Source organism: Rhipicephalus sanguineus, chromosome 9 (genome assembly GCF_013339695.2).
Source record: "Rhipicephalus sanguineus isolate Rsan-2018 chromosome 9, BIME_Rsan_1.4, whole genome shotgun sequence".
Classification (NCBI taxonomy): Eukaryota; Metazoa; Arthropoda; class Arachnida; order Ixodida; family Ixodidae; genus Rhipicephalus; species Rhipicephalus sanguineus.
In genome coordinates this window covers 18,873,634-18,888,154 of record NC_051184.2, presented here as the reverse complement: position 1 = coordinate 18,888,154, position 14,521 = coordinate 18,873,634, and the positions used below count along the sequence as shown (strand labels likewise).

General features: G+C 43.2%; 1 protein-coding gene across 5 annotated transcripts in view; it reads left to right on the top strand.

The window, feature by feature from the left end:
• LOC119404686 (cAMP-dependent protein kinase catalytic subunit 1) overlaps positions 1–14,521 on the top strand; it is a 319,288-nt gene that overhangs the window by 272,741 nt on the left and 32,026 nt on the right. For 4 of the 5 annotated variants that reach the window (XM_037671304.2, XM_049418977.1, XM_037671305.2 and 1 more), the window contains 3 exons: positions 9,930–9,991; positions 12,263–12,391; positions 13,688–13,786. In XM_037671304.2, the coding sequence (XP_037527232.1) occupies positions 9,930–9,991; positions 12,263–12,391; positions 13,688–13,786 (290 nt within the window). Of the gene's footprint in view, positions 1–5,842; positions 5,903–9,929; positions 9,992–12,262; positions 12,392–13,687; positions 13,787–14,521 lie in introns of all 5 variants that reach the window. The other variant, XM_037671306.2, reaches the window with a different exon arrangement.

Here is a 14,521-nt window from a genome sequence, read left to right as displayed (position 1 = left end):
TGCGCCATAAATGACTCTGGCAGCGCTTGTGTTCCGTGCCTCCCGCAATCGGCCATCTTGAGTGCACGCGCACTTGACCGACTGTTCCCGCGGCTGCTCGTCGCTTCGCCTCTCCGAGTTTTTCACTGCGCTAATGTGACCACTGAATTCCAGTTGTTGCTGTCGTTGTTGGCATGTATTTGTTGAGGCGAAAGCCTTAGATACCTCAACAAACGCGAAAATTGACCGTTGGCGTCCCGCGGCGTCGGCGTCAACGCGAGTGATGCAGACAATCATCATCACTGGATGATGTCATCATATAACGTCATCATGAGGTCACAATTTGTGACGTCACATGACGTGACATGAAGTCATCACATGGCATCGTCGCTTGATCGAATGTGGGCCGATCACGGAGGAGTGCAAAACCTGGTGAGGTGCTGAAAGCTTGCATATGCCTTCGATCTCGGCGGCAGTGCAGAAAGCTTTCGGAGGGGGTGAAGGAGGATGAACACAACGACTGACAAGAAAGAGATGACTTTCTCCTTCGAGTCGACTTAGGCGAATACATAAGGGACCCTGTGAGTTTTTCGCGTTTTAGACCTTTGAGAGCTGTGGTGAATGGTTGGGAAGGGATGGGATAGAAAAGGAAGGTGATAAAGAGATGGAGAGGCATCCTAGGAGCTGACGCCTAGGATGCACCTGGTGATGAAGCCTGGTGCCAGTTGCTGGATCCTCGGTATCATCTAGGTTTTCGAGCGATCTTCCCGTTTTCGGCTCTTTGCGAGTTTTGTACTGACCTCTACGTATGAAACCGGCCGCCTCACTATTACACACGCGCGGGATGATGTGCAAGCTCGCACATACCAGGATACTTTTTGGTGTAGGTCAGCTCATTTAGAGCGTCCATTTTCTGGATCGTTTGAGCTAGTTGGTTGGTCATACTGGTATAAATAGTGTGACGCGTAAAGGAGGAGGACAAGAAACCACATCAACAGGACGGGCGGAAATTCCTCTTTTACGCATCCGAAGCCTAGCACGGTAGTTCTGCGCTGTGAGTCAGTGGCGCAGCCAGGGGGTGGCACACCGGGCCCGTGCCACCCCCCCCCCCCCCCCCCCCCCCCGGAATTTCTTTCTGCCATGGGATACTGAACACAAAATCACACTCGACCATACAATTCTCTGCCCGGACCCCACGTCGGATCAAGGGCGTGCCCCTCCCCCCTCCCCCCCTCCTTTCCCCCATGCCTTGCCACTGCTGTGAGTGGGTGAGCTTTGTGAAAGAAAGAAATCGACATTGGGACAGAGACCTCAGTCCAGGGTGCCTGTGATGGTATTTGCGGTGTGAATTGCCCAGTGGACCGGCTTGTGCCTGGCCTGGGCCTGTTGGGAGCTCGGTTCAGTAGAGGTGAGAAATGCGCGTGTTGACACCTCGAGAAGAGAGAGCAAACTGACGTTTATTTACGAGTTGAAACGGGTCTCGCCGAAATCAGCGAAAAGGGCACTTTTTTCTGACCGCGTGGTGTAGTGTGTGTGCAGTTTGAAGGGGCGCTAGAAAGAGGAACATTGAATCAGTTCAGACGTATAAAAGTTCCGTTAATTTTATGCCGAAGCGCCAGCACCTGTACGTCTGAGTGACGCCCCGGATTTCGAGGTATTCTTCCTTCGGATGGTTTAAAGTGCAGTTTAGTAGACTTTTGCGTACGATGAATTATCTAGGTTCAAGCAGACGCAAACCATGACGTCAGGGTCAACTTGTGCAAGAACGGCGTCAATATCGGTATTTCTATTTTTCGTATTTTCTGGCTTATCAATCCTCCTTTCACGCCTGGAGCTGAAGTGACTTCCCTTTTGTCTTCATTTTTAAGTTTAATTACGCACACACACGTTGTTGTTTCTATTACAAGGAGTCGCTGACGACCCCCTTTTGTACCATGAGTAAATGAACGCCAGGAAGATGTATTTAATGCATGTTCTAAGCGCGCGCGCTCGCTCGCTCGCTTTGTGTGTGTTTGTGTGCGTGAAATGTGTGTCGCGTGATATAGATGTTTAACACGAGTCGTTTGCTCATTGCCCTGCCTTGATCTGCGCATGGCCCCAAGACACGTACGGATTACAGCGCACGCATGATCCGCGCCTACCTACCCCCGTTTCAGCTCTCATGGTCGTGTGCACGGTTCCGCGTACGTGCCGTGATTGCTTATCGGATATATCGCCAGCTGCGAAGCCGCTTGCAAGGACGCACGGGTACATAGAGGTTGCCCCAGCCTTTCACGCGTATTGTTTGTCGAACAAAACTTTATGGTTTACCGTGGGCATTGAGAGACGTATTGCTTTATAGTTCTACCGCTAGTGGTTCTTTGATACGCACGGAAATGTTGCTGTAAAGCATTGTTTTCCAATTCTATCAGAATGCGGGCCCAACCGTTGTGCACTGAATCCCCGTATGAGTAGGCATAACGCGCGCACGGGGGGCGGGGGGGGGGGGGGCGACACTCCTCCCCCCTAATCACCTAAAAGGGGGCCAAAACCTGCCCCATACTTTTACTCAGTTGAATGTGTCCCGTCATTGTTTAAAGGTAAGGTGATGTCCACGCAGGCCTTTGACGATATTGACGGCGGAAGGCCCCAGCTGTTTGCATTCCAAGAACTGTCCACTTTCAATCTTTACTACCAAAGTGCCAGGAACCAATGGCAGGCCATTGGGAGAAGCATGCCAACGTTTCATTTTCGTTTTTTCATCCATTGTGAAACATGTCTTTTTGGACTCGACCAACGGCGGGGGGGGGGGTGCTGCGATGGACCCCCCCTCCCCTATGGGCCTATAGGGGAGGGGGCCTATAGGGGAGGGGGGGTCCATTACTCATTTTGGTGTCGCAGTCGCCTACAGCACGTAGCGGAACACAGTGACACAACCTTTATCCCTGTAGTTTCTATAGCAACCGTGTCAGATTACTGGCATAGTGTCACATGCGATGTGTTTTAGTTTATTCTTGTAATCTTTCACGGTGTGCATTTCAAATGTGTAATGATGCGGAAAGCGCTGCGTTGTTCCGGCCGCTTGTATTTGACTATTCGAAGCTTTGAGTTTTTTTTTTTTTTTTGTCTGCTACTTTGTCGCCTTTTTGCAAATTCCTGTGAAACGGAAGCCGCGTGATCTACCTTGTACAAGATATACAACTGTGAATAACCGAGGGGCTTCGGCGCTCGCCCAGAGAGAAAGAAACAGCTTTATTGACGGCACAGTGAGGTCGTTGAATTTAGCTTGCCCGTGGTTCGAATGGTGGTGACAAGTAGCTCGCCACGACTTTTTCAGGTGCTCGCCCACTTCCTTCGCCGTATTAGGAGCAGCGCAACTATTGTGCGTTTTCGTGTTTTTGCTACTGTTTGCGCAAGTTTGGCTAACTTGAACGCACCGCACACGCACCTGTTCCTTTCTTCATCCAGTGCCTTTTAATTTGCTTTGTCTTCAAGATATAAAATGCAGTACCAGCTAGCCCATCTATCCATCATGCTACAATGGTTAACACGGTCAGTGATGTTCGTTTCTACGCCGAAGAATTCCCATTCCGAGACGTGAAAATTCCCTTTTTCGGCATTTTTTTCCCTGTATACTCTGAAAAAAAAAAAATCCTAGCATATTTCCATCCGCAGTAGTAGTAACGCGCGAGCCCACACACATATAAATGCATGTGTGTGACGTGTTTGATCATGACTAGCGCCGGCGCTCCTGCACAACACAAAAGCACAAAAGCAGAAACAGATCTCAAGAGCTATGCTTACATGCTGCGTGCGCCAGAACCGATTGTAGAAGACCCAAGACGCACTGATACCGCTATGTATTGTTCGTCATAGGGGAAATTTCACCATTCCTGAAATTACCTGCAATATCGCAGAGATTCCCATTTTCCCTTTCGTCCAAAATGAAGGGTGAAAATTCCCCGAAAAAGGGAAAATTTCTTGCACGGAACATCACTGAACACGGTTTCGACTTTGATCGTGGCTGCCTTGTTTAAAACGTCTTCGAGAGCAGCGGGGATGTACCTTAGCTGAGGCTGCTCTGAATGAGCTTTCCTTGCACGAGATGTGCATTGTTCTGCACCTGTTGAGCCGTGTTCGCTGTGCTGCCGGCAATGTGCCAGTCAGACGCGCATTCTTTCCACGAGACTAATTTCCGCCTCGACGGTGCGGCGTCTTGGCAGTGTCCTCCTGAAAGACATCTAGAATACGGCTGGAGCTGCCGGCTGCATTACCTGCTGAAACAATCGGGGGAACAGAGCGGGCTGCTCATTTGGAGGAGCCCTATGGAGAAAAAGCGTTTCTTTTTTTCTCTCGCATTAGGAAATTATACCCTTTCGTTCCAGTACCGAAAGTAGCAGCGAAACGCGCAAAAAAGTATGATGATGATGATGATAACGTGACTTTCCTCTCTTTATCGTTTGGTCGCAACGTTTGCATCCTTAACCGTGTTGCATCGCGGCGGGGTGGAGGGGGAGCGCTGCATAGTGAAAAAATAGCGCGACGTAGACACAGACTAGGAAGTACACAGGACCAGCGCTGGTGTGGTTTCGCTGGGGGGCAAGTGCTGGTGCGGCTTGGGCGAAGAGGGAGGGGAGGGGGGGGGGGGTTAGTGCGCCTTTTGCTCCCCACTGCCGACGCTCTTGTCGACAGGTGCTTTTGTGGAGCTTTTTACCGTCGATGCAGCACCTGATGCTGCGCAAAATCCATGCGGGAAACCCGAAAAGCGAGCGAAGTGCCCGTTGGTACTGTGACGTAGATTCGAACCCGAGACCTGGAAGTGACAGTCAGCGTAACGCCCGCCCAGACAGCAGTGTACTACGTCTGTCTCGACGTGGTACAAAATCTAGCGGATGCGACACCGGCTCTAGAGACACCGCCGGTGTCGCATCTCGTATTGCTCTCTCTCTCGGTCGGATCGCTCCTTGCCGGCGCCGCCAGAGTGGTGTTCCCGTTATAACTCTGTCGGCCAGTCGCGTTTCTCGCGGGCTCACCTATTCTTGGCTTGAGGTTCTGTTTCTCGGCTCGGATGAAAGCGCGGCCGCGGCGTGCTCTCGTCCTCCCCTGTCGGCAGGCACGCCTGTACAGCTGCGTTAACTGTTCGTTGTGTGTACTCAAGTTGCTACATGTCATCTATACAGAGCTCGTTGTGCCCCTTAAAGTAGTCACATAATAATTGGCCGCGTTTCAGCCAGCATGCGATATAACCAGTGGGAAGATCGTGTAGTGATCAAATTCCGCACTTGCAAAAAAAAAATCATTACTGCAAAAGATATCAAGCCTTTACTGATGGGCAATGTTGTAGTGCCTTTATGGCACATACCGAAGCTATGCAAGTTGAGAAAAAGAGCTTCCCACTCGCCATTGACAGTTTGGTACATATAACTATCATGATCCAGTGTTAGTGCTGGTTTTCTGAGGAAATTGGATGAAGTTGGAAAATATTGTTCAAATAGGACATCATCTTGGGCTGTAAGGTGCAGTCTTTTAAACTTAGGTTGTGGGCTGAAATTAAGACGTATGAAAGGACGTGCTCACAAAGCACCACATACATCTGCCGCTTCATGCGTCTCTTATCCATCTTTTCGTATTTCCTAAATATTAACTATTTAATTATAAATATATTTCCTAAATTCTTAACTTTGAAAAGAAGGTTCATTTTTCACCATCCTGAAAGTACCATACCCCTTGGTGTTCCCCACATTATGGAATCCTCCTGCACCATACCACACTTTGTGTGCAAACACGCAATGCTAGACTGGTGTGTATCTGTGTGTGTGTTTGTTTGTGTGTCGAACGTGCAGTTGTTTCCCTCGTGTCACATCCTGTGTCTGTCCCTTTGTAGGGGGCTCCACGCCAACGCAATCAAAGCCCGCTCCATTCAAGAGCAGTGGCATCGTGTCAGGTGGGCTGCTGCCTGCCCCCTCAACGCGTCTGGCAGCTGCCTTTTGCACTTCCCGCACACCATATTACCCCCACTTTGCCACTCCTCTACTAACAGCTAAGCTCAGCGGTTCTTCTCCGCTAGAAACAGCACTGTCTGCCATTTAACGCTCTGGAGGCTACCAGCTGCTTTATTCTCCCAGATTATCATATTAGAGCTTGAAGCATCAGCTACACTCCTTTGAGTTTAATGAGGCTCTGGTAAACTTGGATAAAGTAACTCTACTATACTCCATCTCGCCACTACTGTTCAGCACTACCAAAGCTACGGGGTGTAAGCAAGCCACACGCTTGCACTGCAAAATATAGTTCCAGATACAATTACCCTGAGACATTTGCGCTTGTTTGGCACGTGTTTCATCACATCAATGAGTGATATGTTTGTTCATCGCATTTATGTCTTATTTCTTTAATTGTTGCATCAGTTACCGCCGGTAACTTCGATCCGAAGTTGCGCTTGTTACTTGGCCACAGCACTTACAGCAAGAAATAAATGGCGAAATGATGCGCCATCGCTTTGTGCCATCTCATGACGAGGGCAAAGCAGCCAGGTATGTTTTGTCGTTATTGGCGAGATCAGACTTTTGTTAGCCACGCCTGCTAAGCCTAACGTGGCACGCATTTGATAACGGTTCATGAAAATAGCACAATATAGTCACGAATATGTTGTCGAAGCGTCAGGACATGAATCTAAAGCAAATACGAGCGTCAGTTTGGAACTTATAGGCCACAAAACGCACGAAGACGTGATAAATTCCAGGCGGACGGTACTAGTGTCGATGCGTGCAGCCATGTTCTCTTTTTTTGCCATCTGTTTGCTTTACACGCACCACGCTGGTGCGCAAACGCCATGGGGATGCTGAGCAGACGACGCGATGTGGATGAATACATCGCGAGGGATTTTCTCTCTTCCCATTGGCTAAGGGGCCCTGTAGCCTCCACAGTGCTGAAGGGAACTTCTGAGATGGAGTATAGTGCCAGTGATGCTTCATTGAGAGAAGAGGAGGAGAAATAAAGGAAGTGAGAAGCGGGCATTGTGAGGGCATTTGAAGTTCTAGAAAATAACTTCACTGGCATATAAAACAGTTGCTGGAAACGTTTAGAGGCCAGTGTGATAGCCCAGCCTATATGTGAAACTGTAGATACTGTACATTTGGTAACAGTGTAAAAGACTGATATATTGAGCAGCCGCGTTTCCACGGGCAATAATCACAACATTAGCCAGAACATCGTTGCCACTGTGAGGGCACACTCAAATCACTCATTACTGATATACCGGAACAAGACTTGCTTCCAGTTTGTTCCCGTCATATTTTAGTTCTGCTTTAGTTCTGTTTTAGTTATGCTTTTGTTCTTACAACAGTCGTAAGTATGGCTAAAAACCAAGTTACCTCTAACCACAATATTGTTATCATTATTGTTTAGAAAGCTGGTACATACCATGCATATAAAGAGCCTAGTTCAGGAGGAGCATGTGCTTTTTACGGCAGTTTGGTAGCTGTTCAGCCACAAGGATTATTACATATCGATGCCCTTGCATGCCCACCTGCATTGCACTTTGCACAGCATCGCTTGATGATTTTCCTTGCTGTGTCCAAGATTCTTCATTGCAGAACTGAATGGCCACATCTTGATTGCCAAATACACTTACCTGCAGATGCACACATTATTACACCTTCGCAATCAGCAGTTACGGCTTCATATTTGTGGTTGGACCCTGTGCTTTAATCGTGTCAAACTTTCACTGTATTACACAGTTGACAAGTAAAATTAATAATTTTGCGTGAAATATATGAGGCTGTTCAGACAGAAATCTATGCTTACGCTGCTTATTAATACAGTTTGGAGAGTTGATAGAAAAGCTTGGCATTATCCAATGTTCGTGAGTCATTGAACTGATTGGGTGTGACTGTTTAGTACGCATTTGGTTAAATGTGAAGAGTTCACTTGTACAGCCTTGCCTTATGTACGCAAATCACGTAGATGTTAGGTGCAGAACATGAACATGAAGAAGCAAAAACCTACATTCAGGCTTTTTCTGACGCTCGGGGTCAGAATAGTCATCTCAAGTGACATGCTTTTACACTTGTTTAAGCATGCAAAAAACATTTAATATATGCTTCTTATGCAAATATTCTCATGTGCTTGAATGGCATTTTGTTGTTTAATGCTTGCAAAATATGAACAGCATTGTAGCCACTTGCATGCCTTTAGTCTTGTGGCCTAACAGAACTTGATAGATCATTGGCTGCTTGGCAACACCTTGAATAAGGAATGCTTGATCGCCTGTTGTCTTGTCAACTACTTATTGTAATAACATTGTGTGGCTCATTCAGCAAAATTGTTGTCTTTGCTTCGTGTACATGCACATATAGTTTACTTTAACTGTGACTTCCCAAGATACATTTTAAACTTTGCCAGGCAAGATTTGTAAGAGAGTTTATTCATAAATGAAGAACATCTCATGACTATCCTAAGTGTTATTGGCAGAGATAGCTAATAAAGAAAAAGAATGTAGCATGCAAACATCTAGTGTTCATGAAATTAAATAATATAACTTCAAAGCAGTCCTCATGATATTATTAATAATTGGCGACAGTAATAAAAAAAAGTTGTGGCCACATGCTCTGAAATCTTTGCCAGCATACAGATGGGCATAAGAAAATGTTCTAATAAAAATTTTGCTTTGATGACAGGCAGTATACAAGAAGCAGAAGAAGAGATTCCTTCTTGTGAAGAAAGAAAAAGAAAGAAAAAATGGAAAGTGATTGCTAGAATAACACAAGAAAGCCTGTGTGAGGCCTTCTAGGTTTTTGAAGTTTGTTTTGCTCTATATATGCAGCACATTCTGTGTTTGTTGTGTTGATATGCAAAGGCATGACATCGTGAAGTAATGTGGTCACTGCTTTATTAATATGATTTGAGATTGTCTCATTACATAAAAATTTAAAATTCAGCTTGGCAGTATCAAATGGGAGGTCCTGGCAAGCATTGCTTCACAATTGACGTCACTTTCTAGGGTGCCTACAAGAGCCAGAATTCATCATATTTGATAAATTAAAGAACTTTCCATTCTGCACATTTGAGGTGATATTGTGGGGGTTGCCTTATATGGCGGTGAAGTCGATTAGCGTTACGGATTGACTGAACAAGGCAGTATGGTGCATGCTACAACAATACTAGTGATCACACTGTTCTTTCAGAATAATGATGGTATAATTGAATGAAGAATTTTGTTAATGCCATTTTGATGATAACTGTGAATGTTTGCTTCAGTGATATTCCTTGTAAGACCGTTATTATTGACTTCAATTCTCTGCACTCCTGTGAGCTTATGCCTTGCTTAGATATTGCACTATAGTTTACTTTAATGCCTGCCATTGCTAGTTTGTGCAGAGAAAAAAAAACGCTGTCATGCAGCTCATAGATATGGCTTCTGTTTCTTTAGGCACATTCTCTAGGTGTGCTTTAAGTAGCTTCGTGGTTTATTTTACTTATCGTTGTAAACTTATGCCAACCTGTAGCGAACAAGCTTAAGAACATGGAGTGAGAACAAGGCATTATATGTACAGGTAAAAAAAAGATATCAGGTATAACAGCATTCTAAAACTGAGCTATAGCACTCAGACCTTTCAGCCATCTCATTTGTTGAAGGTTGCTTAGAGTTTAAGATCTTAACTTTTAGAACAGAAATTAGTCTATTATAACTTCAAGGATATTGTCATAATTAAAAAAGCCCCTGGCATTATCCAGCAGACTTTCACAACTCGATTATTATAAAATACATTTAGTAAACATGTAATACTGTAAAGTCTTGTTAAGGCCTTGTTAAAGTTTCCTATATTCATAAGTTCACATTGTCTTGCACTTCACGTGTAATTTTCAGTTTTTCGTAAGTTTTTGTGTAGCCATATGTGAACTCTGATGTTGTCAGCTAAAATCATTCTGATGCATTTACGTTGCCTTTTCTCTTTCTCTTTTTCTTATAGTTGAGAGGTTCCTTGAAGAGGCCAGGAAGTCCTTCGAACAAAAATGGACCAATCCTAGTTCGGTGAGTAAAATGTTTTATTGTTGACATAAGTTCAACGAAACAAATTTTTTAAACTCTTCTCTATCTGCTTGAATAAATAAAAATGCTTAGCAAAAAAACTTGTCACCACTAAGAGTCAATTGAATCCTGCACAGGCAACATTGTTATGTCATTGTCTTCATAAATACTTGTACTGTTCTTGACATTATTTAAAGCAAAGTTAAATGTGAAACAATATACATACCTTCTGCTATGCTATCTACAAGTACAAAAATAATTGGTGAGGATGATATTTCCTTGATATAGATGGACATGGAACAGAGATCCACTATGTGGTGCTGTTATTTGCTAAACTGTTAAAACACAATGTGGTGTCAAAAGAACTGAAATTAATTTCACGATACATTTTTGAGAGTGGTGCTTGTTTTTAACCTTTGCTTGTGTGTTAGATAAAGGGCCAACTTTGTGTGCCTAGAAAAGAGAAATATTCTACAAAATTGTCAGAAAAGTTGTGAAAAAATGTGAATACTTGTGCAAAAAATACTAATTGACCACAAAATATATTACACCATCTGAAATGTGAGTTTACTTGCAACACAAATTAATAAGGAGCTATTCACTTGGATGGTTCTTGCCTAATGTGGTGTATTCAGCGTTTTCCATTCAGGAATGCTGGGAACTTGAATGTTGAACTTGAATGGAATTCCTGACAGTAGTGTCTGGCATGCACTGTTTTAGTAAGCAGATATCAACAAGTGCAGTTCCGATTTTGTTGTGGGACAAAATTACCCTCTGCGGGTATAAGATTTCAACAAGTCTTCAGTGACACATTTTCAATTGCACTGGTGTTTCTGACTGAAATTATTGGGCACATAGAGGTTCTACAATAGTTTTATGAACTGGTTATAAGTGTGTATGGTTTTGCGTCACATCTTGGCACAAATGATTGCAGAAAAAGATTGTTTTTGTTTGAGTAGGGTTAACAAAAAGGAAAAGCAGGCATTCAGTTGTATTTTTAAAAGATAATTGATGAATACATGAAAGGAGGAAGTTAGGTATGCAAATAAGGACACAACTGAACGGAAAGTGACAATGTAAATTCATCCTCTTGTGTTAGTAAAAAATGCTTAATTTTACCCTAATGTCAACTTTTTTCTAGCCTCCTTTCTGTAAACTTCCCGTGATTCTGAAATGTGAAACTTCCTATAAAATTTTTTTGAGTAACCGAGTGCACCGTGAGTAACACAGTTACTAATGTTAGCTTTTTGTGCCTTTAATACAATAGTTTGTGGGAGGATCAAGATTTTGCAGGTACTTATGTGAGTAGTTTGGTCATTGTTCACTTTAAACTTATTTCAACAGTATCGACATATGTTTTCACGTACTTGACAGCAGTGGACAGCGATAGTAAAGAAATAGAAGTTTAGGTGTGGTATCAACTTTGTGTACCCACTAGTGTAAAATAGTAAAGTTCACTTTCAGGAAAGTGAGTTGGCTGATGAAATGGGTAGTGTAAAAGTTGTTACAGCAAGTTCCTTAGTTGACTGATAAATTGCTTTGATAATTGTAACTGCAGTACATAGATTGTTTTAAGTACTAAAGGATGCATAGATAAGGCATATCATTGGCTTTTCCTCCTGAACTCATTCCCAGTGCCTCCTAGACATGGGGTTTGGCAGTCCATTTTAATTCAGTTATGTATTGATGTGGTACTGCCCTGTCTTTTCCTCTACAATGAATTGCACTGAAGTGATGTTACCATTTCCCACTTTTACAGTGCACTCTGTGCTTTGCCATAATGGTGACATATTTGTGGAGTATACATTGTGCCTTTCTGTAAAACATTTCTTGTTTTTACATTGCAGTGGCAGTGTGCACTGCTGATTCATTCCAAGAAATGGAGGAATGTACTGAATAATTTAAACACTAATAAACAAAATGTACTGTGAAATGCCCTGTTTTTGCTAAGTTTTAGCTCAAGCAAGCCAATCATTTGCTTTCATGCCATCTAAATCAAATCAGCTTTCAATGAATTTCTCTTTGACAATTGTGTTTGCAATTTTCTGCTGTGCGAAAGTTATGTAAAAGATGTGTTTAGGTTATTTCTGTGGTTTTAACATAAAATGGCATTTCAACCACGAGGAAGAACATAAATCTTCAGCGTGACACTCCATCTTATTTTGACAGGAAACACTAGTATGTCTTCAGTGACTCAAGTAGCCATGTTCAGAAGGCCCTCTTGTGCTGCAGTGGAACAGGTGTGTGATGAAATTGTAACCTGTTCTCACGCAGAACACAGCCTCCCTGGATGACTTTGACCGGATCAAGACGCTAGGGACTGGCTCCTTTGGGCGAGTGATGCTTGTTCAGCACAAACAGCACAAGGACTATTATGCCATGAAAATTCTAGACAAACAAAAGGTGCGTGGCCAGCATGTCATCATCTTCTTTCTTGAAAATGGCTTATTGGCCGATTTGGTACTTGCAGAATAAACAACATAATTGTTGACGAAATGAAATGCAGGAACAGAACACTTGACAACATAGACAACGTGCTTTTGACACTGCTTCTGCATAGATCACAACTGGCAGCAATATTTTTTTATGTGAAAGACTTCATGTGCTCCTTCATCTCAGGAAGTTCTCCTGCTGCTTTTTAAAAGTAATGGTTGTACCATGAACTTTTTATAGGCTTATCCTTCTATGTTTGCTTGTTCAACAAAAAGCCGTGCATTTGTTCACAGGCCCTTGTTCAAGATTTGATAGTACTGTAGACTTTTGCATCAAAACGATGTCATCTCCTTCCAGTAATGCTATTATGGAAGTTCAGCAAGGTTGAAAGCTGGGCGAGTTCATTATTGATCATCATATCGTGTAGGTGAAGTAGCACACTTTGGCAAGGACAAAAGGGACAAGAAAGACACGACGCTGTGTCTGGCGTGTTTTTTATGTACCCTTTGTCCTTGTGAAAGTGCGCTACTTCACCTATATCACCTATATAGTATGATGAGTTCTATTATCGGCCTGCTTTAGGAAAGCGTTCGAATGAAAATGGCAGACTACAGTGAATTATTTCCACATGTACTCTCTTACAATGCACATTTCTTCCCAAGAACATTGAGTCGAAGATTGCCTGCTTAGTGTAATTGACATGGGACCACACTCTCGGCGTTTACAGCAGCCCACAGCCAGGGCCAGCTTTAGGGGTGGGCAACCTTGGCAGTCCCAGGTTGCCCACTCAGCTGTATGTTTGATCCCTGTTCAATGCAGTTTATAGCCAACAGAACACTCATTTTATGGCACTACTGAAATGTCTTGCCTGACACGTGCAATTGCATAAAAAAAAGGGAGGAAGAGGGGAGGGGGGTATATGCCACGGGCTGAGTTTACCCAGGGTGCTTCATGGTGTCAGGCTGACCCTACATGCAGCCAAAAGCATTCATTGAGAAGACGGTGGCAACACAAGTTTTCGTGCAGGATGGTGAACTGGTAAAATAATTAATCTATTCCTGAGCCTTCATTTCACTTGCTGTTTGTGATTGTTGGGGCCGTACAGAGGATATCACATCAATTTCTTTCTTTTTTAGATAACACAAGACTTCGGCATATAGTGCTCAGTATTAGTAACTTGGGTTTAAAAGATGCTTTATATTTCCCAGTGGGCATTCATGTATAATTTTTGTCATGTGTACTCTTTTTTTTTTTGCACTTTTACAGGTAGTAAAGCTAAAACAAGTAGAACACACCCTAAATGAAAAACGGATATTACAAGCCGTCGAGTTCCCGTTCTTGGTCAAGCTAGCATACCACTTCAAGGTGAGATGTGCTATATTCCTTGAGTTTTCTTTTCTTTCATGCAAAAAGAATCTGCAGCCATCATAGGTGGTACCTCGATAGCAAGGGCACTGTATCTAAGAGCATACTTTTTAAATCCAGGCAGTGTACTTAATTTTAAGCCACAACAAAGAGGTAGCTGGGCCGCTTAAGTGTTTGCTTGTACATTTCATATTTGAGAAATGTTGTAAAAGTGACATTCCACACTGTCTCTGACAGTGTATACACATAGTAGCAGTAGCAGCTGTGCAAATTAGGCATACTCTGGTCTTGTGGTGCCAGAATTATTGAGATACTTTTGAAGTTATTGCATGAACCATTGCAATGCAACTGCAAGCTAATGAATTGATGAAGAGACAAAACACGAGTGTGATCTGATTTTCCTACACCTGCGCCTGTTTCAGATGACCGTGAATGAGATGTCACTATTATGTTACATTTGTGAACATCTAAATCTGTCAAACAATAAATAAATAAATAAATAAATAATAAATAAATAAATAAATAAATAAATAAATAAATAAATATATAAACTTTGGGTATGAAGATCGATGGGTCTGGTACGATAGATGGGTGAAAAGAAGGACTCGCGTACGAAACATTAATAAAACATTTCGTACGCGAGTCCTTCTTTTCACCCATATATATATATATATATAGATATATAAAATCTACCATATAAAGCAGTAGAGACTGGTGCACTGAAAAGCATAGGGG